The sequence below is a fragment of the Dunckerocampus dactyliophorus genome, chromosome 14 (assembly GCF_027744805.1).
Source record: "Dunckerocampus dactyliophorus isolate RoL2022-P2 chromosome 14, RoL_Ddac_1.1, whole genome shotgun sequence".
Taxonomy (NCBI): Eukaryota; Metazoa; Chordata; class Actinopteri; order Syngnathiformes; family Syngnathidae; genus Dunckerocampus; species Dunckerocampus dactyliophorus.
The window spans coordinates 8,033,256-8,058,687 of NC_072832.1; the positions used below are offsets into that span (position 1 = coordinate 8,033,256).

The window sequence follows — 25,432 nt, forward strand, 5'->3', positions numbered from 1 at the left end:
AAGACTGTATACCTGGCTTTTTCACAATCTACTGCGCCTCTTTTCCAGATCACCTCTTCACGGGGCTCCATAATAACTGCCCCAGGCCAATAAATGGAAAAAAAATCATTGTTTAAATGTAAAAGTAGGAACTGATAGTGTTTAGACAGCAGTAACACACACATTACAGAGCTTCTATGATGTAATGGTTAGTACTCTGGACTTTGAATCCATTCTAACAAGCAATCAATTCATGCATTATAAACGTATCTACAGCAGAGTAAAAATGAAACATGACTTCCCCTGGGCAATGTAGAAAAAGCAGGGTTACATATACAGATTGATGTCATGAAGGAACCAACAGTCTGTATTAAATATAAAATGAAGAAGAAAACAAAGAGAACGATCAGTGCTGTGGGGTTAATGTTAAGAGATAGAGTGCATCACAAAATATGATCTTATCAAAATGGAATGTGCAGTGGAATGAGAACTATGTGCTTTGGAGCGGAGGGGTGGGAAAAGGTGTACTGTCCCTTTAAGACGCTGTTCACGTCAGGAAGTGGACTCGCCGCAGATTCCCTCAGACTCGACACACACACACGCTTAATATTCCCGATGTACTGTCCACGCCGTCCATAAAGTGGCTACATTTGATTTGTCTGGACCACTTGGGGGGACGATAATGCTGAATGGTCGCGCTCATGAAATTCACCAGAGACATATGTCGATTCTTGGGGCTCTCGAGTGGTAAGTACCGTCTCACTTTACACAACTTTTTTTTTTTTTTTAAGTCGACCTAAAGTTAGCCAACACCCTCCTTCACAATCTTAGGAAAGCACATGGCCACAAACTAGTTAGTACGTATACTTTAAGTAAGAGGGTTTCCATACATGTAGTGTTTGTATTGCTGGAAGATGGTGGGACAATGAATCTGGCAGCTACACCCTTCCCTTGAACCACCTCCTCTTCATAAGAGTGAGCTAGTGCACCTATGTAAGGCACGCAGGCTTTTCATTTGTGTCACCGCACAAAACACAACCATGACAAACTTATACAGAATGGGTTCATGTAGGGGAAGAGGGCGATGAAAAGAATGACAAAATGCTTCAAATAGTTGCCAAAGTCCTCAAGCTAAATATTTGCTCATTTCATGTAAATATCCCATATCGAGAGTGTCTAACAAAAATCTGACAGCTTTGTTCCTTTTCTTGCTTCCTTTGTTTTAATAGCATGTAGCTGTACCAGCTTGTGGGCAAATGGAATCTGACAGGAAATGACTGGTGATAATGACAAGAAGGTTTCACCATTCCAGGATACTGGTCAATTTGTGTTGACACATTTTTTTTACTAAGTTTTAACATTCTTAACTGTCCTACAAGTGCAAAAAGACGTTGACCGCAGTTAATGTAAACACACACAGATAAAACCATATAAAACAGTTATAACACAAGTCAAACAAGTGTAAGAAGAAGTTAACCAGTGGTAGCACTGGTAAACATGTATTTATGTTGCAGATGTTATGTTCCTAAGTGCCATATAAGTGTAAAAAGAAGTTAACCAATATCATTCCAAAAGTAGCAGCAATTATTGTTGATAATGACAAGAAACCGGTCACTTTGTTCTGGTTTTTAAGACAAATGTTTTTCTATGAAGGGCTGGCACCGCTTACAACATTTTCTAAAGTAACATTTTAACATTCTTAACTGTCATACAAGTGTAAACAGAAGTTAATCGCCGACAGTATAGCATAAATATGGCGTGCGTCTTGTCACATTATTAACACTTGGGGTGCATGATAATTGGGCCATTACGAGGAATTATAGCTCTGATAACTGACCTGAGCTCACTTGTAAACAAACACGGGCGGCAGTGCCTCAGGAGGTAGAGCAGGTCGACCAGTTGGCATTTTGATCCTCGCACCCTCCATCTAGTCACAAGACACTGCACCCACCTTGCCCCGAGTGCTGCGCACACACTGGTGTATGAATGTGAATGAATGTTTGGTGGTGGTCCGAGAGGCCGTAGGTGCAAATTTGCAACCACGTTTCCGCCAGACTACCCCAGGGCAGCTGTGTCTACAAATGTAGATTACCGCCACAAGCGTGTGACTGAGGAGTGAATGAATAATGGATTCACTTAATTGTGAAGCGCTTTGGGTGCCCCGAAAAACGCTATATAAAATTGAAACCATTATTATTATTATTAAACATGGCGCCGGTCGTGTGGGACTTTTCACTGTTTCAGAGGAAGACATTTCGCCAAATGCTCCAAATGCTCTGGGGGGAAAAAACATCAAGCTTCAACACATAAAACCCTATCGGCCACCTGAAACGCCAGTATTGCTGCGATGCCCGGGGCTTGTTCCTATCACCGCGGGTTTTTGAAAACTGCAAAATAGGTTGCCAGAGACGACCCAAAGGATAAACCCCAGGAAGCCACGGTTTGTACTTCTGAGCCGCCGCTATTTTTAAAATGTTTTGTTAATAGTAGTGATGTCATGATATTTGGTAAGGACAAATCTACATGGTTTGTTCGTCAAACTCAACTTTGTCATTCTTAACTCCAGATGTGCACAAACCACAGTTAAATCTAAATAAATAAAAAAAAAGACATAAAAAGTTATCGGTATCGGCTTGAAAAAAATATATATATGTGCATCCCTAATTAACACAGTGTGTAACTGCAACTGTGTTCTTAGTGTAGCAGCCTGTTAGCAGTCTTTCAGCTTGCTAGTACGTGGAACCAGCAGCACCGTCGCCTGTTTATGTCATCAGCGGTTGACTCTGTAGTTCTTTGCTAACTAACACAGTTAGGCGACAAGTCTCAAAAATGTGAGTTTTACATGCATTAATCAATTCTAAATGCATATACATGACAAATGAAAGGGATAAATGAACATTTAAGGTTACGTTTACCTTCTGTGAGGACGTGATTGTTGACAAAGACACAATGTGGCAGCGAGAGCAACACGGATACTACCTTCCTGTTATGCCAGGACTTATTTCTTGAATTAAATAGTGTTTTTTCATGTAAACCTTACAGTTGTACCTTCCCAAATTGTCAAATTTCGCTGCTTCACTCAATCACGCTTAAAAAAAAAAAAAAAAAAAAAAATCATGCTTTTTCGTGGTTCAATATGATCTATTTGGTAAAAAAAGCATGCATATTTAAGCAAATGCTGTGTATTTTTTTGCATAAATGAACCATGTTCAAGCATAAAAATGGCTAAATGAACTAACTTAACTGTGATAAACAAGGGATTTCTGTATTTATATGCATTTCTGTGTGTGAAACTACAATTGTAAAACTATAAAAATGTGTTTTGTGTTAACATTTTTGGCCGGGAATGGATTAATTGGATTTACATGATTTCTTACGGGAAAAATTGATTTGGTTGGAGTCAGGCCTTCTGTTTAATAAGTGTCAGAACGTTCTAAAAGAAGCCAATTTTAATACGTGACAGGATGTCTGAGCACATCCCCGTTGGGTACAAATGTATCATTTTGCCATGTTTTAACACTAAAATGTCATTTTTGTATTCACATTTGAATTCAATTACGGTTTGTTTTAAAATAGTCGGTCAAAGCAAAACATCACATTTTTTTCTATCCCTCTGAGGAGTGCCATAACAACGAGAACCAAAGCAGATGTCGCTTAAACATTAAAACATTACCGATGATAAGTAAGCTACGTTATCCATTTGACAGCTATTAGGATGTGGCATTCTCTTCCTCCACCACAATCGCCCTCTTGTGTTTCAGAGGCACACATTGTTTGGCCAACTATCGAATTAGAGAGGGTGCATGTGTACGGGGGATTTACACAGTAGTGTGAAAAATGGAGAGACCAAACTCTTTTGGAAATCCAACCGTTTTAGTGCATGTAAACGTACTGATTGTGAGCCTTTGTGGAAACATGTAGTTTTACCTTGCTACAAGCTTAAAGCGGCGTGTAAGTATCTGCTTGTCATAGAAAGTCAATTACATTTTAACATAGTTTGGACACAAGTCTGCTTCAACATTTAAAAACATTAACGTACATGTTCAACCTACTTGTGGGGTGGTTTTACATTAAATACGTAGCTGTAAAACTCTTGTTATTGTGCCTGAAACCCCCCGGAGAGTGTGACATACTCGGGTGCTTTCAAACGGTTAAGATATACTTTTAATGTGAGTTGAATCCCAACATAAAGTCGTTCTCAAGGTAGGGTTCTTTGTTAGAAATTGCTGTCGAGTTCTGCATTCTTGTGGAACGAGCTTTACTTGCAGTTAACACTCCAGGAGGAGGAGAAATTGAGGCCTTTTTGTTGGTGCTGTCCACCAATCTAAATTGCTTGTATTTCCAACAACAATCCAAGAACCCAAAGCCTTAACCCTATTTGTAAAAATAATAACAAGTAGGGCCCTGTTGTAATTTTTTAAAATTCATTTTTTTTTTCATTGTACTTTTGTGACAGTAAATAAAATGTCTGTTAATTAAATGCAAGAATCCTTACATTTATTGATGCAATACATCATTGGACGATTTTGCCCACTATTTCAAGATTCAAGATTCAAGAGAGTTTTATTGTCATGTGCATGGTAAAACAGCAGTTATACCATGCAATGAAAATCTTATTCTGTTCATTCTCCCAAGAAAAGAAAGAAAACACAAGAAATAAGAACATAAGAAACATAAATACATAAACAATAAATTAAGCAACAAAAACAGAAGACACATTAATACAAATAAATAATACAAATAAATAAATAAATAAATAAAGTGCTATGAGTGTGTGCTTGTGTTGCGTGTGGCGTGTGTGAGTGCTTCGTTGAGAAGCCTGATGGCCTGTGTTTCAGGGAGGGATGTAACTTGGCTAACTTTTGTAATCGGATGTCAGCCTCTGCACAGACAAAATCCTCAACAAACTGTGGTTGTGGTTAAGGAAGACATAGTCACCAATGCAATTTCAACTGTGTTATTAATGTAGGATATTTTCTATGACACCCTTATTTTGTTTACATAACTAGACAGTATGTGGCCAACAGCGCTCTTATTTTGAAGGCCGGAAGTGTGTTGTGTGTGTGTGTGTGTTGAGAATGTCTGTTGTTTGCAGTAACAAGCGTTAAAACACAAAATGGTGTAAACACGCTCATACAGGCTGTATATCATGCAGGGAAAACGCAAGTTTCACAAGTTGCCGTCACCCATCCCTGTCGAATACAAGCTTCAATTTTGGTGGTAATTGGGCGGCAGAAGCCTTGTTTCCGCCCATTTCGACCGTTGCTTGGTCGCCCCTATGAAGTTGTCTTTTTAGCAATTATCAGCAATCGTAACTCGTTTTTCTCAATGAGTTAGTTCCTCAAAGAAGACGATATCCTCATCATTTGTGTCAGCAAACAGATCTGTAATTATGGTTGAGATCTATGGTTGTGAAAAGTGCCAAAATTGTCCAAAACTCTTTTCAATTCACCCTTACAGAAAGTGACAGGAAAAAAAGGTTTTGAAAGCAAAAAGAATGAACAAAATAAAAGCAAACCTATTGAAAGTATGTCATAAATCAAACAATACAAAGAAAACAATGCGCATGGAGATATGGGAGTGCTGCACTCGGCCCTGAGATTGTCTCATGAGTCACTCCTGTGAGTCACACAGACGTTTATGTTTGTTTGTAAAATTGGCTGGCCATAAAAAGGGTCAGCACCTGGATTTAACTAAGCACATGGGCAAAAGCCTCTATTGGCTAATTACTGCGTGGGTGATTATGTTTCATTTGGCAACACGTTATTCAACTGATGCAACAAGGAGCTTCTCATTTGTTAAACAACCACATCAAAAGGTGGAAAAGGTGTTGATTGTTTTAAGAACTGTCCAACTGATTATTAAAAAGTGGAGGGACAGTGGGGAAACTTTGCGTAGTGGTCCGAATCTCTCATCAGCAAGACAAGATCGTGGTGAAAAATGAGTGCGAGTCTGGACAGAGATAAATGCTGTGACAAGCTTGCGGAAATGATGCCACAGGGAATGCGTGGTGTAATCGAAGCTCAAGGCCGTCCAACAAAATATTAGTGTGTCACCTTTTTCGGGCCCGGCAGTTGTATTTTATCTTGCCTGAGCAAATGGAAATGTGACACCTCACCAGTTCCCACTTCTCTTGTGTGTCTTTATTCTTATCGTATGTGTGCCTCCACTGGGCCTAAATCAGTTTCAGGAGTTCCACAGTGAGAAAGCTTCACAAAGCTAAACACTGCTGGGGTTTGGAATACTTTGGAGACTACATGCAATATTTTTGCCTCTGCCTTCCTAAGGCTATGACCCCATGTGTCATTTGGAACTGCGCTTTTGCCTGTCAAAGGTCAAAATAATTGAACTTGATTGAGGAAGTATTATCTGCTACCTTGACTTGTCATGCAATCATGCAGTCAGATTTAATCAAGCCCATCAGTGGCAAATGCCAACTTTCGACTCAGGTGTACATTTCAGGGCTGTGTATGTATTGGAATCATAAAATGTGACGTGTGTTTTTACAGCACCACTCCGTGTCCCAATGAAACCAATACAGATCAGTGACAAAGTTCCCTTACCAAGACGGCAATCTCTTTGATAGATGAATGGGTTACTTTGACGGCCTGCACAGCACTAAACTGAATTAAACGTGCCAGTTTGGTGAAAATATGTCAACATTGTCATTCTGACCCATGACCTGTAGTACAGTTAGAGAGAAGTCAAACATAATCTGCTCAAGGCCGCTGGTTGACCTCCGATTTGTTTGCATTTCATAAAAAAAAATTCCCATAGAAAATGGCCCCTGAAAAAATAGGTCCAGGGTGAAACCTCTTATCATCTTAAAAGCTTTATTAATTGACTTATACTGTATGGTTTAAGCAGCGTGCATTTCATGGATTAACTAATGGGCTTTCAACCGATCAGAGGATGGAAAAATGCTGACATTACTGTGGGTTAGTTAGCTGGCCTTTTGAGGTAGCTCTGAAATCTGATTGGTGAAAAAAAAAAAAAAACATTGCTCATAGTGTCTAAGTGGCCAGCACAGGCCAGCACTCCTCATTCTGAAGGCCCAGGGCAGATTACACTGACATGGCATCACATAGAATCTGAAATCTGATTGGACAAAAAAAATATAATCAACTAATGCACTGTGTCAAACTCGTGCCCTGGAGGGCCGAGACGCTGCAGGTTTTCTCTCCAACCAGTTTCTTCAGCAGGTGATTTAATTGATGAGCTCCTTCCCTCAAACTGAAGGTGTTGATCATTAAAATCACCTGCTTTAGTGACTGGCTGGAAAGAAAACTTGCAGTGTCTCGGCCCTCCATGGCACGAGTTTGACACCCCTGATCTAATGGATACATTCATGTACTGTAAGCACTGCAGCTAAGAGACAAAATGAAGATAAAGACTGTTGAGAATGCATTAATACCATTTTATGGAACAAATATTACAATTTATGTTGTTTTTATATAACTTATAATATTATAACAACTTCATTTTTAAACTTTACTAGTGATTTTGGAGTGAATGAGAATGCACAAAGAAAAATGTAGCTCTGTTTGACCACATGGTCGTATGTTAATGGGATAGTTTGGATTTTTTTGACATGAAGTTGTATGAAATCCCCATCAGCAGTGTAGTACATTAACCGTGACTTACCCGCCTCGCACCTGGTCCTCTAAGCCCAGTTGTGGTCGGTTTTCGGTGATGAAGAACGTAGTGGAACACTGTGGAACACACACGTAAACAAGATGGCCGCGGCAGAAGAAGATGCGAGCATCTTCGTGAGATACACATGAATGGACAGGCGACAGTGTGCAGGGATACGGCGGGAGACAAATATAACGCAGAGCGATTTGTGAGGTCAGATTTTTTTCGAGGAGGCATTTTTGTGATGCAAATGTATTACGCTTTTGAACGCATATTGTTTTGAGAAGCCAAACTCCTTACTTGTGTAACCCCAGCGACGTTCTTTATCACCAATATCCGACCAGAACAGAACCTAGGGAACCAAGTGGGGGGGTAAGTCACTATTGATGGTCTACACTGCTGATGAGGATGCCACACAACTTCATTTAAAAAAACCCGAACTATCCCTTTAACAAGTATATTGCACAACACAGTAGCAACAGAACCAATGATATAACAGCGATAACGAGCAAACGGCCCAGCCAGCATTAAGACCCTGGTTAGTTAATAGCTAACAGTTTCATGCCAACAGCTGAGTAGCACAGCCAGCATTTTAAAGCGCATGTAGAGGTAAGTAAAGCTGCTGGATACTGACCATTCATGATACTTCCAATACAGCTACAGGTTGACCACAGCCCCAGCTGTTGATATCAGTGTTTATTTTTATTAATACTAATTATTACTATAATTAATTACAGACCTGTTATCAGTGACTCATGAGATAGAGTGATAAAAAAGTGTTAATTGAAACATTTGCGTTAGTGTATAAATAAGCTTAACACTGCGATATACCCTAATAAAACACTCATTTAGGAGTGTAAAAATGTAATTCATTACAATAAAAGATTCTTTGATAACAAGTGGTGACCCGTATACTAGCTAGGCAGTCGGTGGCTAGCGCTAGCATTACATGTTGCTTTGGAATTTGAAAATGTAGACAACTGGATGTGTGTATAAAGCCAAAAATGATTTCTTTCCCTATATAGGTCCACCTGTGCAGCAGCAGCAGGAAGAACAGATGGACTGTGGTGCTGCCCTCCATGACCCAAGTGATGATAGTGCTTTGTTACAGGTAAACAAACAGTGTCACTCTGACAGGACACTGTCAAAACTATGGGGTCAGACGTTCAAAGTGCCACTGTGACTGTGTGTGTGTACAGGATGGCTTAAATGGTGAGGAGGATCTCAGTGAGGATGAGAAGGCCAGACAGAGAGCAGGTCGACGTAAAGCAAAGAGGAAGGTGATTACATAAAATCTGCTGATTATAAACTGGAAGAAAGATGTAGATATTTGAGTCGAAGGAAGAAAATGCTTTCCTTGAGGTGTCAGCCTTTAATCTTTTTTCAGCGCCGTCGAAAACGTAAGAAGCAGGAGCAAATGAAGCAAAACGAGAGTGCAGAACAGGTAATTAATAGTGGCTCTCTCTTTACGGCTGTTTTTGCTGTGCTAACATGGTCCTCCACGTTCACTAGGATGGTGGAGATGGAGAAGCCGAGTCTGACTTGGATGAGAGTGAATCGGAAGCGGAAGTTAATGCAGTAGGGGAGACACAGGTGCAAAAGGAGGAGAAAAAGTATGCAAAGTCAGCTGCCTCATACAAGCTTGCTACCTCTGTGCCCTCCAGAGAGCATCACAAGACCACAATAGCTGAAGACGTAGGGGCCTTCTCCACCTGTTTGTATTGTCGTAAGCCATTACACTGCATCCAGAAGTCATTCTACAACCTCTGGTTTGCTGTGGCCTACAGGAGCCTGAGTGGGATGTGAGTAGTGCCTTCTTTGCCAACGCAGCCAGCCACATCAAGCCCAAAGGATCATGCCGCAAGTCCAAAGAGAACAAAGAAAACGAGGCCAGGAAAGAGGTACAAAGCAGGACAAGAAACCCTAATTTATCACGGTTAATTGGCTCCAGACTCCACCGCAATAAGTGAAATTCCGTGAAGTAGGATGTGATATGAATAAACAGAATATTTTTGGAGTTGGAGCTTAGGAAACCTGTTTTTGACTTTCTAGATATTTATACTTACTGTTATTTATTATGACTGTTACAGTATATGAATTATTTAAAAGAGCACGATCCCAGCAACATATTTATGTCCTTTACGTTTAGTTTTTTTTGTGCGAGAGGTAAAATTAGGTGATGACGCAACTCTCCACTAATGCATTTCACTTCAGAGCAATTTTTATGCCATAAAAACGGTCACAAGGTGGCAGAAGTGCATTTGATAAGTGCTCGGCAGGGATCATGTGAATGGAAGAATCACACATGAAAGGCAGGAGGAAGTGAGAGAGCGTGGAGGAGTGTAGCCTGCAGAAGGTAACGCATTGTAGGGAAATTTTAACGCACGCACACACGGACACACATAGTTCAGTTCCAAATGTGAAAATTGTAAATAGTTCATGCTGTTATATTTGCATGTAGTTATTTTGATGTAAAACAACCTCGTTTTTGTGTTGTTTATGTTGCTTTATAGCAGGGGTGCGCAACATGACTTACAAGTAGTCAGAGTCAGTCAATGTGAGACAACCTTTTGATGGTTTAAGTAGCTTTTCACATGCAGCGATCCAAACTACCACCTCACCCATGGTGCCAAACAAACACAGGTCAAAAAATACGTGACACACAACTTAACCTACCCACTGCACTGTCTGGGAAGTAAACGAGGAGGGACGTTCACATACTATCTAATAGTCAACGTTTTAGCGTTCATAGTTCACATTGTATATCGCACCCTTTATTCATGTACATTCCGGGTATCTTATTCAGTAAAAAACCCCAAAAAACTGTAAAATTAAATTGTTATTATTATCTGATGTTTAAAGTGCTCCTGAAAAAAGGGACACGAGCACATACATATAGCAGATTGTATGACGCTATAATTCTGTTAGAATTCTAAGCGTAAAATAGTGTGCATGTATCAAATATACAGTCTGGCCCCCAGCCAATTTTGTTAACTCAATGCGGTCTGCGAGTCCCCTGCTTAATAGGCTATCTGTTGTTTCATAGTGTTAATACAGTAGTGTAGAAGTTATGTCAGCGCAACTGCACAATAAGAACTAGTTGAGCAGCAGTTAGAAAGGTATGTACCACTTCTTTTTATAGCACTGTCTTATAGTGAAATTGAAAGGGAAGTGGGAGTCTACTTGCATGACTGAGAATGAAGACAAGCGAACGTTTGTCGTTTGGGAAACTTCAACTCACTCTAGTAGCAGCTTCATTAGGCGGAACCTGCAAAAACACCAACTGTAATAAAGACAGGGTGCTTGGACCTTTAGGCAAGGTTAATACAAGTGAAAGATTAACATGGAGAATTTATGTGTATTTATACTGTTGAATTAGCTGTGGCTTTTGGACTGCTGTTTGGTGCAGAAAATGGTTCTCAGTACATCCCCTGCATACTTCAGTCAATAATCTTTAATCACACATGTAGGTAGACTTTATTTCGGGGCTAATTTAGCTTTGATTTTAGGAATAAGGCAGATGTTCCTTGACTTTTTAAATATTAGCATACATTCACCAGCCATCACAGTAAAACCTGCAAAACATTAGAAACCGCCTTCAGTTTGAAGCAGTGCATTACTACACCATTGCAAACTGCAACCTCAAAAACCCCCAACATTGTTTAATTAATACATGTCTGACAGCGGCAATCAAAACTGAGCATTTTTATCTTTATATAGGTCTTGTATTAGAGCTCATCAGATTTCGCACGTGTACCTGAGGTTGGCTTGTATTGACATAGGTTGGCACAGCTAAACATGATGGACACTTCCAGAACAGTGGAATTGAACTGATTGTGATTCTGTTGCAGACGAACGGAACAAACATCACAACGAAGAAAAGCACGTCACTTGCAGGTGAAGAACACTGACAATACAATTAAATGCCCAATGCAAAGGCTAACGCGCTTCGTTTCTATCCTTTAGAAAAAGGGATTAAGCTCGTCCAAGAAGGGCAGTACTTACAAGCAGCCGGCATGTTTACAGAAGCCATCAAATGTGATCCAATTGATTACAGGTGCGATCACTCATCTATCACCAAGCATGCTAAGAAACAGCTGGTTTCATCATCATCATCATCATCATCATAATTATTCATTTTCAGGTTCTTTGGGAATCGTTCTTATTGCTACTACTGCTTGGAGCAGTACACTCAGGCCCTGGCAGATGCTGAGCGCTCCATCCAGCTGGCTCCAGACTGGCCCAAAGGGCACTTCCGCAAGGGAAGTGCTCTCATGGGCATGAAGGTGAGTACATGCCCTACTGCCACACTCACAGTGCTTGACAAACCCAGTAGGCTCTGGCAGTACATAAAAATAATGAATTGATGATTGCGTGTATCATATAGCGGTACAGTGATGCGCAGAAAGCTATGGAGCAGGTGCTTAAACTGGACAAAGACTGTGAAGAGGCCGTCAATGATCTCTTTCACTGCAAAATGCTGCAATTAATGGTAAATACACATGTAAATGAATTATTTTTACACCATAAACAATTGTCCCTCCCTCCCGCATAGCTAATTGCTTTTGTTCCAACTTTGTGCTTCAGGATCTTGGTTTTGATGAAATGGACAGCGCAACATTGCTGGAGAAATTCTCGACAGTGCCAGAGGTTTTGGCATATTTCGCCGATGCTCCCAGAGGTTAGATCGCACATGAAAAACCGTCCTGACGGACGCCTTTCACGGTTGTGGTGCACAGAAAAAATCATAACATGCCTATACAGCCATTCCTCGTTTTGATTCCAGACCCGACCGTGATAAATCAATTTCCACTGAATAGGATTCCTTATTCATAAATTGAATATTTTTGTAGTTACAGCATAGAAAACATTTTTACAACCTCCTAAATATGAGTTTTAACAATATTAGAGCCCTCTAGACATGAAATAACAGTCCTAAAGTCACCTTTACACTCATATTACCCGATATAGTAGACATAACAACACGTTAGCATTGTGAGAGTTCCTTGTTGTTTCTTTATTTTATTTTTTATTTTTTTTACTTCCGGGACTTGAGTCACACAGAGTCTGATGATCTTTTAAGGTTTTATTGCCAATGGGGAGTGGTAAATTCCAACACAGAACACCGTCCAGCTCGCACACTTGTCTCCTCCTCGCTCTCTCTCCCACAGCACCTCCTCCCTAACCACCACCAACATTAACAGCGAGGTGCATTCACAAACATCGGAATTTAGAACATCAACATTACAACACCAACAGGTCGCTACAATAACATTACTGACACCTAGTGACCAGTGTGGAATAATACATATCAACGTGTCTTTCAGTGCGGTTTTTCAATGCCTTATGTTTGGATTTTAGTTCATGTAGTGATTTTTATGTTTGAAAATGCGTAATTTATGCCAAAAATACGTAAAATGTGCTCAAACATGCATATTTTTAGACGAATAATAGGCCGTGGGCAACCACGAAACAGCATGATTTATTTGTTCATATATTTAGACAGAATTGGAAGTGTGATGCGGCGAGGGATGACTGTATACTGTATCTCCAAAAAGTGAGTACATCCCTCACATTTCAGCAACCATTTTATAACAGTCCATCTTCTCAATACTGTAGAAATGAAACTTGGACATACTTTAGAGTAGTCAGTGCAAAGCTTGTATAACGGTATTGATTTACAATCCACTGAAAATGACTAAAAAAGCTGGTAACACAAGTGAGTACCAAGATAATTGCGTCTTGCCTATAGTCAACAAAGTGGTGGTAGTGTCATGGTCTGGGACTGTATGAGTGCTGCTGGCTGAAGGGAGCTGCGGTTTGTTGACGTACACATGAATTCATCCACCAGCTCCACCAGTGATGTTATCTTGGAGGCGTGGAAGAGGATTTCAGTAACCTGGGCTGCTCCGGTGCATTCCAAGCCCAAGAGGTTAAGGCAGTGCTACTTTTGTAGATAACAATGGTGCTCCCACCACGCTACATGGTCACACTTTGGACACTGTGAGATGTTCTCACTTGTGTTGCCAGCTGTTTAGACAATAACAGCTGTGTGCTGGGTTTCAGCGGACAGTGTCAATACATCTTTACTGCTATATAAGCTGTACACTGACTACTCTCTTATACCCGAGTTTCATTTGTAGTGTTGGCCCTTGCTGAAATGTGAGGAGTGTTTTATGCTTTTATTCCATTAATGGACCTTTTTTTGCTTCCTTGTTTTTGCAGCGAGCCAAGATCAGTCTGTTGTACTACCTGGGTAATGTGACTTTATACTTTTAGTTGACACACCTTTTTATAAGAAGGTCATTTTCTATGATTTAGAATTGACTCATATCCGTGTGTTAATTGTATCACAGCACTACGATGTACAGATATCTTTTAAGCTTTGCCGACGACACTGTAGTTGAGGTTTTCACTGTGGTTTCCTGTAGCACTGATAGTCGTGCATATGCATGCACAATTGGCACCGATCCTTCTCATTTGGTAATCTGTTCAGGAAGCACACGCAGCAAATCATAGTCATGTCTGTCTAACTGTGCTTATTCCACAAAGTCACATCAACTCTCTGTATTTCCCTTCAGAAGCCCTTGTCCATCGCTGTGGGTGGGAAATGTGACGACAGAGCTGACTGAAAAACACTTAAGGGACCTTTTTAAAATGTACGAGTCTGGTAAAATATTGGATACATGACTGTTTCTATTCTTAAAACAACACTGTTTAGTAATTTCACACGAAAAACACAGTTTGAATTGCTCACTGATTTGTAGGAGATTTTACTTTTACCTTCATAGAAAGACACAATGTGGCATCAAGTCACCCCACGGACGCCATCTTCCTGAGCTATTTCATGAATTCAATAGCCTTCTTTATCAAAATGCTGTCACTTGCAACTTTCTTTGGCTCTATCTTGGGTTGTTGAGGTGGGAAACACTATTGAATTCAAGAAACAACTCATGTCAAAACAGGAAGGTGGTGATGGTTGATCTCACTGCCACACCGTGTCTTTGGGGACAGCGGTCAAGAGTCGCGTCTTCAGTGACGGTAAAAGTAACCTGCAGTGTTCATTTCTCCTGTTCATTCATCAATTATGTGTATTTCCAATAGTTTTCTGCATGTCAAACTATAATTGCAAAACGATGAAAACGTTTTTGGCTTTCTGGAACGGATTCATTGGATTTAAATGATTTCTTATGGGGGAAAATTGATTCAGTTAGCGTCCGTTTCGGTTAGAGTCAGACCTTCTGGAACGAATTAATGGTGCTAACCAAGGTTCCACTGTAAAAGTGATTTACCCCCCATAAATGGTTGAAATCTGAAATCTGAATTGTACAACCTCAAGAATGTTTGACTCGAGTTTGTACTGCAAGTTCGCTTTTGCAACTGTAGGGGGAGCCAGAAGAACACAACATGATTATTCTTTAGGTTTCAGTTAAGCAAACTGAAGTGCAATATTTGAGAAGGGTGCTTGGTGATGATGTTTTTGTGTGTTTTAAAAAAAATTGCAGGTATGGTGATATCGAGAGTATCCGTGTGCTGCATGAGCGCTTTTGTGCCTTTGTCAATTTCAAGAATGTAAACATGGCGGCCCGCGCCAGGGACAAACTAAATGTGAGCACTCGATTGGTTATTCTGTGTCATTTAATGCCGTGAACTTACCGCTGACCTCCCCCAGGGTTACATTATTGAGAACACACGTTTGGTGGTGCGCTATCCTGAGCGTCGCCCTCAGAGAGTCCTTCCTGCTCCACTCAGGACCTGCCTCTCTGTCACACAGCACACAGGTGCTGCTGCTGCTGCTGAGTAAGATCTGCTTCACTGCATCAGCGCACCCATTGTGTTGTTTTTATTATTATTCATCACCCTCCTCTTTGCAAAGACCTCGGCGGCGAGGCCCCGTCAACGGAGACGAGTGTTACTTCTGGAGAACCACAGGCTGCCATTTTGGAGACCAGTGTCGCTACAAACACATTCCGGATCAGAAAGGCAAGGACAGGAAGCCGTGGCAGCCTTAAAAAAAAACAAAAAACTCCTGAATATTTTACAGGAAACCAGGACGTACCGGCGAAAGCACCCAGCCAGTACTGAGTGGACCAGTTTCTGTCGACAACAAAATAACTTACTCTGGGAAAAAGTGGACCAGAATAATAGAAAAGGTCAGTGTCAGCACTCAAAGGCAGGAGGAGTCCAACATGTGTCACAATCAACTAGGAATGTGAGGATTTTCACCAGGGAATGAAAAGCTTCACATTTGCAGCCAATGATGACACATGGTGACCGACCTCTGCCTTAAGGGATAAAACCGAACCTCACAGGCCGCACGGCCAATCATATGTCAACCTTCTGGTCTCTACGGCAGTGAAGACACCTTTTAGTATGATTCTATTAGTTGAGAAGGTACAAAGGAGTGTTAGGACCACACTGAAGGAGAAAAATTATTAACATTATTTATAAAGCTACTTGGAATAAGTTGTAATGTTACAAAAACAACGTACTAAAATGTTGCAATCTTCCGATAATAATACGATCATACAATGATGGCTTTTTTCCTGCACTATTGTGACGCTATTATCTGAAATCATTTTTTTAAAACATTTTTTCCCCTAATATTTCAACTTTATTTTCGTAAAATGAATATATTTTGTCTCAAAATCAGGAGTTAATTTTCCTCAGATTCAATCTTTTTTCTTGTAATTTGATGAGTTTGTCAATTGTTGTAGTTTTTCAATTTTATTCTTGAACATTTTGTTCTCTCTGAATATTACAACTTTGTTTTTGTAAAACGCCACACGCCCCCCCCCAATAATGCTACTTGTAAAATACAGATTCCCCCCCCCCCCCCCACACACACACAATGTTAGTCTTGTGAAATGACACCCTTTTTATAGTAATATTCCATCTTTATTCTCCCAAAATAGGTATTTTATTCAGGTAATATTACAAGTATATTCACATACAATGAAAACTTTTTTCCTTGTAATGTTTCTACTTTATTGTTTCCCCGTAAAACAGCAACCTTTTTCTTGTAACATACAACTTTATTCTTGTAAATGATCCCCTTTTTTGTAGTAATTACATCTAAATTGTATAATACTTAAGTCCAAGATGTTGATATTTTCTTCTTTTCAGTGTGGCCTTAACAATCCTTAACAACCGTGCAGACAAGTTGAGTAGCAGTTTATACTCGTGCGGAGCCACAAGCCAACTCACATGAGTGAGTCCTTAAAACTGGAGTTTCAGTCTGTCATCATCTTGTCGTTGATCGGAACCCCACAAACTCTCACTGGACCTTTCAGTGCCTCATCTCTTGACTCGTAGCCTTCTTTTTCTTTTAAGGACCCGACACAGCATTGTTCAGTGGAAATGACACCTTTTATCATAACTTCAGATCGGTCCTTCATACTTTTTTGGATAGTTAGCGTTGAAAACAAGGCAGTGCTTCATCTATGCAAAAGGAAGCGCGCACACTTAACAGCAACACACTTAACGCCACTTGTTTTTTTTTTTTTTGGCCCTGTCCTCAAAGAAGTGTTGAAAAGCAATGTTTGTGATATGTCAGTATTTCATGGAACCAAAGAATCTGTTGGCTCTGCAGTAAAACAGGCTTGTTAGTTCAGTAGTATCAACACTAGAAATGGGTGTCATCCAAGGGGTAACATAACGTGCATTAAATGGCTTACGTCAACACTACATTCATAAGCAATAGTGACAGTATTTATTTGACTATTTATAACCATTCATCTTCTTGTTTTTGTTATTTTTTTGTGCTGTCACAATAGGTGGCGTCTGTAGCACGTGCAAAAACGTGCAAATCCCTTTTTAACGTTTGCAAGCACGATTAATGCTAACAGTCAATGTGACACTTTTGCTCTGTGTGGCTACAAAAAAAGGAAACAAGGAATTGGACACCAAACTATGAGGCTCCACTTGATGGTTCAAAACATTTACTTCGTTTTTTTTGGGAGGGCGGCGGGGACTTTGAAAATACTTTTAATGCCAGCTCCACACATTTTTTTTTTTTAATTGGACATTTCCTGGCTTTGCTGTTAGCTTTTTCAGGTATGTTTGTTTGTGTCCCAAGTGTTATTTCAGGAGAAGGCATTTTTAAAATTGCAATGCAGCACATTAGTAACCAGAGCACTGCATATGTTCATGTATCAAATATTTTGTATTTTTGTCACTGCACTGCAATAAAGAGTGTTTTGTATTTAATAAATGTTTGTTTTCCAACTACCTTTACGTCTTCCTCAGTATTTTCCCAGAGTAGTGCAGAAGTGCTGACGATTAACTGGAAATTCTTGGGCTCTGCATGTGAATTGTCATCCTTCCACAAGGTGGCAGTGTTACACGTGTTCTTAAACTCACCCAGGCAAAAGAATGCATTTTCGCCTCTCGTTGAGATCCTTTCAAGTCGCTCCTGGTACTCTCCATTCCTTTGGCGTTATCTAGCCTAAAATGACCAATACAGAGACAAATGATAACGTTGTCAATATCAGCATCATCATAATCTGTTGCCAATATAAACCTTTACTAACTCTACACTCAAAAGCGACATTTGACCATTAAGCAAAACAACCCACTCAGAGAACTCAGTTTGAGTGTCCCTTTTTAACATTTTTAAATTGTCATTCAAGTGTAAAAACAAGTTATCCGCTGTATACTGTATCCTAAAGACGGAGGGCCAGAGGCTTGTGCCTGAGAGGGGAGTCTCATCTGACAAAGACGAACACAACCTCCTGCATGTATATTTCATTCACTCCACAAGATGGCGATAGCTGCATTTAAGTATCACGCAGTAAGTGGTCAGCATCGTGCAGCTTTATTTACCTCTGCACTGGTTGCCATTGAAGCTGTTGCTCAAGTCACTTTGATTTATATATCGCCATTTCACATCAGAAGATATCCTAAGGCACTTTTACACATGGAGCAGGTCTACCATGCGCCTCATACATTAAAGAGAACCAACAACGAGCAAGCACTTGGCGACGGAGGCAAGGAAAAACTCCCTTCAGGGAAGAAACCTCAAACAGAACCCAGACTCTGTGGGGTGGCCGTCTGGGTGTGAAACTCGTGTGTTAATCATGACCTCATCAGTGGTATTAATGCTGGTTGAGCAGTTTGCTCCTTATTACTATTACAACACTGCTTCTGTCGCTGTGTTGTGCAATATACAATAGTCCCTCGTTAATTGGGGTTAATTACTTCCAGGCCCAACTGTGGTGAGTGGATTTCCGCAAAGTAGGATTTCTTATTTATAAATGGAATATTTTCGTAGTTAGAGCATAGAAAACCTGTTTACAACCTTCTAAATACGGTTTTAACATGATTAGAGCCCTCTAGACATGAAATAACACCCCTATAGTCACCTTTACACTCCTATTACCCAATATGGTAGACATAAGATGAGTAAATAAGCCATTTAAGACATTAGATTTGTGCTCGTGTGTGTTGCTAGAAATGTGTTCCCTATGGGAGCTGGGTGGCGGCTGGACAGGAAGTGACATCGATGGTTCAGAATTGAGTTTTAGCTTGGCGTGGGTTATGCTGCAACAGCAGCTGTATCAATCCATGAGCTAGCTGCATGATTTTTATGCCTTAGTTCCTGGTTGGATACTCTTATTTTGGTATGACTGTTTTATGTTTTCATGTTTTACGTTTTTCTCTTGCACCTGCTGCTAATTTTGTCTTTGTTTCACAGCATCTTTGAATGCGTCTTCTGCATGTTTTATATTTGTATGTTACTTCATTCTCATGCTTGAAAATGCTTAATTTGGGCAAAAACTATGTACAATTTGCTTCAATATGCATATTTTATGACTAATAATAGGCGGTATTTAACCATAAAACAGCATGATTTATTAATATATTTTCAAAAGACCATGATAGAGGGGGGGGCGTGCCGGCATATGAAAATGCGAATGTTTATTGTTGGAAAGCATGCATTTATTCCATTCCTCCATAGATTGTGGCGAAGGGCAGAGCGAGCTTTGGCTGTTGTAAGAGCGACAGCCAGGGAGAGGGAGAGAGCTTCACTAAGACACCATAACACTATGAGTTGTTGGGTGTTGTTCGGGTAAAGGCGAGGGGGTCAAAACACCTGCCTCATCTGCTTGATTTCAATGTGAGATGCAGCAGCCATACAACAGAAAACACCGACACAAAGCACTACTATTTAAAACCCTCCTTTTCCTTTTTTGCTCTTTATTTTCATTCCTCACCCGCTTTCCTCTTTTTCGGAGATCCCTCTGATTTGGTCGCGCTAATATGGGGTCTGCTTTTCCTGTACAGGGTGGGACCACCAGCCTGGCACCCAGTCACGTGCACATACACACACAAACACACCAATTACTGTCTTTTACGTGTGTGCACAAAAGGGAGCTCTATGTGAATGCTTTGATTCTATATTTGAATTTGGCGTGTTTCAGGGCATCATAAGACATTTATTTACTGTCCAGGAAAATGCATTTTTACATTAATAACTGCCATGCAAGCGTAAAAAGAAGTTAGCCACTGTATAACAAAAAGAAAAACTACTCACCCTTTGAAGACACCTGACAGATGGTAAAGGGGAGTAAACAGGAAGGTGTTTGCAGCGTGTTTTATAGGTGATGCCTTAATTAATAAGTGTTATGTAATGTACAATAGGTGTACAGTAATTTCCCGTTTATCACGGTTAACTGGTTCAAGACCCGACTGTGATTTGGGAATTTCAGCAAAGTACGACTCCTTATTTATAAATGGAATATGTCTGTAGTTAGAGCACAGAAAACATGTTTACGACCTTCTAAATACATTTTTTAACATTATTAGAGCCCTCTGAACATGAAATAACAGCCCTAAAGTCACCTTTCTACGACGGAGTATTAGTGCCACATTGAAAAAAAAACATCATCTGAGATGTCGGGAATGAAGCCTTAAATTTCTGAGAATAAAGTCGTAAATTTACGAAGTTGTAAAAAACGCCATTCTTGTAAATTTACGACTTTTCTTCTCGTAAATTTATGAGTTTTTTTTTCATATATGTACGACTTTATTCTTGTGAATTTACAACATTATTTGCAACTAAATTTACGACTTTCTTTCTCTGACTGTCTTTACATTAGCACCTGCCTGTTCATACTGTACTGAGCAGCCAGAAACTTTCATTACTAGTGCTATGGTTATCATCACACTTTTCTGGAAGGAAAGCACTACAAATCCATGAAAAAGCAAACGAGCGCTCTTAAGTTTGACACTTGAGGCACATTATTCCGGAAATTTTAGTTTGAACTCCAAATTCAAACTTTTTAGGAGGTTGCACTGTATTTCCCTCAGGTTGAAATCCACAGACAAGCACATGCATGATCGTAGTGCTGCACGTCTATGAATAAACCGCGCCGCCTTAAAAAGATTTAAGGTTGCCGCCGAGGTTTACTTGAAACCTGAAATAGTTCATCAACACAAGGCCCCACGGCCAACCTTTACCATGCAGCTAATTTTGTACCAAAAAACAAACAAACGTGTAAAAACGTGTGGAAAAATCCCCAAAGCAGATCGGTCCGGGGCACTTGAGTGACCTCTGCTCGGAAAACCGTTCAACAGCAACAACTTTCCATCAATTTTTTTTCAACAGCTCAACTGATGAGTCCGGTCTTTCTGCTTCCTATACCATGATGATACGTTTGACAATAGTAACATACTCTTGGGTCGGGGTGGTATGTCGTTCTCTCATCAGTCACGTTCACCGTGGCGACATCTGAGGCCGGAGTTATTTTAAAGTTGGTGGTTTGTGGCGCTTTCAACAAGGAAATATCTACCCTGTGGTATAGGCAGCTTCTTGAAGACGCTTGGGACTCTGGAAGTTTGAATCTATTCTGGAAGCGAGGCCTTCCTGTTGGCTTACACTCGTGTTCACCCCCTCGCTCTTGTGCAACACGCTTTGCGTAAGGTTGTGTAAAAGGCGTGGGTAGCCAATCAGAGAGCAGGCGTGTAAAACGTCCTCTTACGCAATTGCATATTACAGTAGAAAGTAAAATTCCCTCCGAAATGGTAGAACTTGCAAAGATGAATGCCCCAAAAGTGACGCCGTTTGGATTTGAATCCAAATCATATTGAAAAATATGCCTCAAAACTTGAAGTTCAGACCGTAATGTGTTGTGCCACACCAAATGCTGTGAGACTTCAGCTCCGTGAGCATCCACAAGTGTCTTTTTCGGGGGTGATTTTTGGAAAAGTATAATGCTAACCACAGAACAGGAAATTAGCATTTCATTCAAGCAAAACGCCACTTGGTGACCGTACCGCTCTGCATGAACCTTCCTGTTTACTCTCCACGATGTGTCCGTCAGGCGTGTTCAAAGTTTCACTTTATTACACAGTGCACATGTAAAACAGTTAAGACGTTACTGATAACATTTCAATTGGAACAACTTGGAAGTCAACCAGTACCACGGACATCTGGAGGTTCTATAGTCCAAAGATGGCAAATATACTTCCTGATGATATTTATTTATGTATTTGTACTGTACAGACTGTACTCGAAACTGAACCCAGTGAAACGCAGCATGTGGAGAGCAGTGAAGCGAACAAGCGTATTCAGGGTTACCTTTCCTGGCCGAGCTGCATCACAGACCAACGACTCACTCTCTCAGCTCGCAGGTTTTTGTGTTCGACTTGAATGTCACTGACTCACGGGTGCTCGACAAAGAGGCTGGTTGTATCCCATTAGCTACCTTGTAAAATGGATCTATTTGATCACATCCATTCCATAATATAGCACAGTGTTCCCTCGCTCTATTGTGGAATTTTTTTTAGTGCTTCTTTTTTTCTTTTATGACAGTATGAACGCTGTTACAGGCCGAGCCGAACCCCTTTAAGAAGAATTGCATTGTGGGAAGTTGAGTGTCTCTCTCTTCCCTCTCTCGTCTGTCTGCACCGCCCATTGTTTTCTGCGTCCCGATTGTAGACCACTGTCCATCAATCTCTTTCGTGCTGCCCTGCCATGTCTCCTGAGTCATCGCTAGCTTGTAAATGAATCTTTGGTTGGAAGGAGGAGGTCTACAACAGGAGGAGTACTGCAGCAATATGTTTTAACAAGGACACAAAAACGCTACAGTACAGCGGAACGGCGCCAGGATGAAAAGGCACAGTCACAGGAGTAAAATACACGCGAGTGGCTTAATCATTTGAAATGTGAGAAAATATTATTGCCTGTCTGAGAAAAGCGTATAAAGTGAATGGTAAGGGGTTTTACAGCCTTAAAAGATTGTGAAAAAATGAAGTTGGCTACTTCGTGGATTTCACTTATTGTGGGCAATTTGGGGAACCTACAGTATCCCCCGCGATAAATGAGAGAACACCGCATACATAAAGTGATGACACACTATCGATCCATACAGGCCTTAGGGGCGTTTCATTTAGTGCAGCGATAGATATCTCTTATAACACACTGGTGATTAAAATAACATTCATGTTTCTTGGGCCTGCGATTGGCTGCCGACCCGTGCAGGGCGATCCTACTTAGGATAAACGGCATAGAAAAAGGATGGATGTTTCTTGGGCTCCGGAGAAGCGTGTGCTGATGGAGATGCGTTATAATGTGGAACCTAATCAGCTGTGGTAGCTTTTTCAGGCTTCTGATTGGCCACAATGCGCATGACAGTCAGTGAATGTTTTTTTATGTGGACAGATATATATATCTATTTTAAATCTACTTGTGTTAGTGGATTTTTGTTGTTTTTACACCGAAGAGGGGGGAAAGTGTGTTTTTGACGAAGCTTTAATATGGACCTTTTTCTTCCCCCATCTTTGCGGTACTCCCTGTAGAATGTACTTCCTTTTCTAGGTATTAGGGTGACATAAAAAAAGGAGATTTTGAGAATAAAGTTGTAAATTTATGAAAAAAAAACGCATGAAGCTGCCAGTTTTTTGTCGTAAATTTACAACTTTATTCTCGTAAATTTACTACTTTATCCTCGTAATATTGTGTATTTTCTTTATTGCCGAAATCTCAGATTATTTTAATACTCTGTCGTAACCGCTATGAAAAGGGGGGACTTTTGTGACCTCTGGCCTAGGGCAAAGGTAATAATACGACTTTTACTCTCGAAATCTCCGATTTCTTTTTTTTTCAACGTGGTCATAATGCTCCGTCGTACTTTTCTGATACGACCAAAGAAGAAACACACATTTTCTGACACTTGTTGCGGTAGTATGAATGGATAACGCTTCCATTCACTTCCCTGACTCTCTCTTTCATTCAGCAGCTCTCACCTACAATTACACTTGTCCACAAAGACACAAAAACTCGCCAGTGGGAGCGTTGTATTCATAGAAAGCAGACAGTGTTGCTGCATTGTCTCGTCAGTACATTTTCTTCTCGCACCTCTTTGCTTAACAGACCTACAAAAACAGCAGGAGGGAGGGGAGGAGTGAGAGAGGGAGGCAGGGAGGAGATATATGGTAGAAGGAGGGAAGAAGGGAGGATTGACTGTGGAGAGATTTTAGCAGACACACTCCTTCACTTAGACGTCCACGACTGCACACATTTGCTACTTGTCAGGTCAGTCACCTTTAACCTTCTCCTCATTTACATATCAGACTCGCGCTTTGCGACAGTTGTCTGTTTTGCTTGTAACAGACGCATGCTCTTTAACATTTTCCTATGCCAGTATGTATAAACAGATGTCATGCCGGGTGTTACGCTGTGGCGGCCTGCAGTGATTTCTGTTTTCAGTCTGGGCCACATGTCGATTCCATCACTTGTTAACCTCCAATTAAAACCTGCCTTGCGATTCTCATCAACAACTTGCGGTTTGTTAGCCGTGGGGAAATGACTGTTCACGTGGTTTGCCGTATAGACATGCACTGCATCTCCAATTAATGTTTGACATCAGGAAAGACTCTCAAACACATGACTGGAAAAAGTAATTTGTTGGAAACAACTGCAAGTATGAAAATAATGTTATGTCTGAATATGTTTCGTTGCAACTATGGCTGCAGGTAAGCGTAATTAGTGGTTTAAATACTGCAACAGAGCATACGACATGCTTCATTGTCCAGAAGATGTCATTGTTGCACTTTGAATAAGTAGGCCTCTCCTTAGTTTAGTTCAGGCTCCACTTCAACACTTCATACAAATGATGTTGTACGTGTTTGTCAGACATACAGTATTTATTGCAAGACTGGTCAATTCATTGTTTTGGGGGCCACATTTTCATGTCAATGTACATCTAAGCCATATCTTAAATCATTTACTTTTACCAAATGGCTACTCTTGTTAGAAATGAAATCATACATTAAAGTAGGAGGACTATGTTAATATTAATAAAAAACTATAAGACAGGAGCTGTGTGGAAGTCAAAGATGTTCTATACGAAAGGAATGCTCTCCTGCAAAAACGCATTTGAAATGTCTGCTTTCAATAACAAAATGTTGCACGGGTGAGCTTTTTCTTCTGAATCCAAAAACTAGGATCTTGTTTTCATAGGAAACTTGAAGGTCACGTGAAGGTGCTTTAAAGATGTTAAAACCAACCCAATGCAGGTCCATACAGCGGTGTGAAAATGTGTTTGGCCCCTTCCTGATTGCTTTTTTTTTTTGCATGTTTATCACACTTACATGTTTCAGATCAAACAAATTAAAATATTAGTCAATGACAACACAAAAGAACACAAAATGCAGTTTTGAAATGAAAGTTTTTATTATTAAGGGAGAAACACCCCCTTAAAATATACTGAGATTAATTGAGATCTATGAGTCTGGAAAAGGCTATAAAGCCATTTCTAAAGCTTTGGGGCTCCAGCAAACCACAGTGAGAGCCATTATCCACAAATGGCAAAAA

At 40.4% G+C, this 25,432-nt stretch overlaps 2 protein-coding genes and 1 long non-coding RNA gene across 8 annotated transcripts in view; 2 read left to right on the forward strand and 1 right to left on the reverse strand.

Annotated features, from left to right (window-relative positions):
* LOC129194250 (uncharacterized) overlaps nucleotides 1-25,432 on the reverse strand; it is a 76,111-nt gene that overhangs the window by 6,206 nt on the left and 44,473 nt on the right. The window contains exons 7-8 of one of the 2 annotated variants that reach the window (XR_008573727.1): nucleotides 17,977-18,061; nucleotides 13-76 (exon numbers count right to left, since the gene is read on the reverse strand). This is a non-coding gene — a long non-coding RNA (uncharacterized LOC129194250). The remainder of the gene's footprint in view (nucleotides 1-12; nucleotides 77-17,976; nucleotides 18,062-25,432) is intronic. The other variant, XR_008573726.1, reaches the window with a different exon arrangement.
* On the forward strand, nucleotides 537-17,836 carry zgc:123010 (uncharacterized protein LOC641500 homolog). Of its 4 annotated transcripts, none has more exons than XM_054799347.1 (17): nucleotides 537-726; nucleotides 8,640-8,725; nucleotides 8,814-8,894; nucleotides 9,002-9,058; nucleotides 9,127-9,309; nucleotides 9,402-9,515; nucleotides 11,466-11,511; nucleotides 11,581-11,671; nucleotides 11,759-11,900; nucleotides 12,002-12,106; nucleotides 12,202-12,295; nucleotides 13,840-13,870; nucleotides 14,196-14,273; nucleotides 15,120-15,222; nucleotides 15,287-15,395; nucleotides 15,491-15,597; nucleotides 15,659-17,836. In XM_054799347.1, exons 1-17 carry the CDS (start codon nucleotides 669-671, stop codon nucleotides 15,848-15,850), a joined length of 1,677 nt encoding a protein of 558 aa, XP_054655322.1. In that variant the 5' UTR covers nucleotides 537-668; the 3' UTR covers nucleotides 15,851-17,836. The 4 variants fall into 4 exon arrangements, with proteins under 4 accessions (XP_054655322.1, XP_054655323.1, XP_054655324.1 ...); XM_054799348.1 differs by having other exon boundaries at nucleotides 14,199-14,273; XM_054799349.1 differs by having other exon boundaries at nucleotides 15,287-15,414; nucleotides 15,659-15,852.
* Nucleotides 24,092-25,432, forward strand: part of loxl4 (lysyl oxidase-like 4) — a 31,272-nt gene continuing 29,931 nt past the window's right edge. For both annotated transcript variants that reach the window (XM_054799338.1, XM_054799339.1), the window contains exon 1: nucleotides 24,092-24,151. The gene's annotated coding sequence lies outside the window, so the exon portion shown is untranslated. The remainder of the gene's footprint in view (nucleotides 24,152-25,432) is intronic.

What these genes read in the sequence shown, in the direction of transcription:
- zgc:123010 (XM_054799347.1), top strand. Translation starts at nt 669, where the DNA reads ATGGTCGCGCTCATGAAATTCACCAGAGACATATGTCGATTCTTGGGG. An exon ending in ATTCTTGGGGCTCTCGAGTG is followed by an intron (nt 727 to 8,639) that starts GTAAGTACCGTC and finishes TTCCCTATATAG; the next exon opens with GTCCACCTGTGCAGCAGCAG. An exon ending in GCAAAATGCTGCAATTAATG is followed by an intron (nt 12,107 to 12,201) that starts GTAAATACACAT and finishes TTTGTGCTTCAG; the next exon opens with GATCTTGGTTTTGATGAAAT.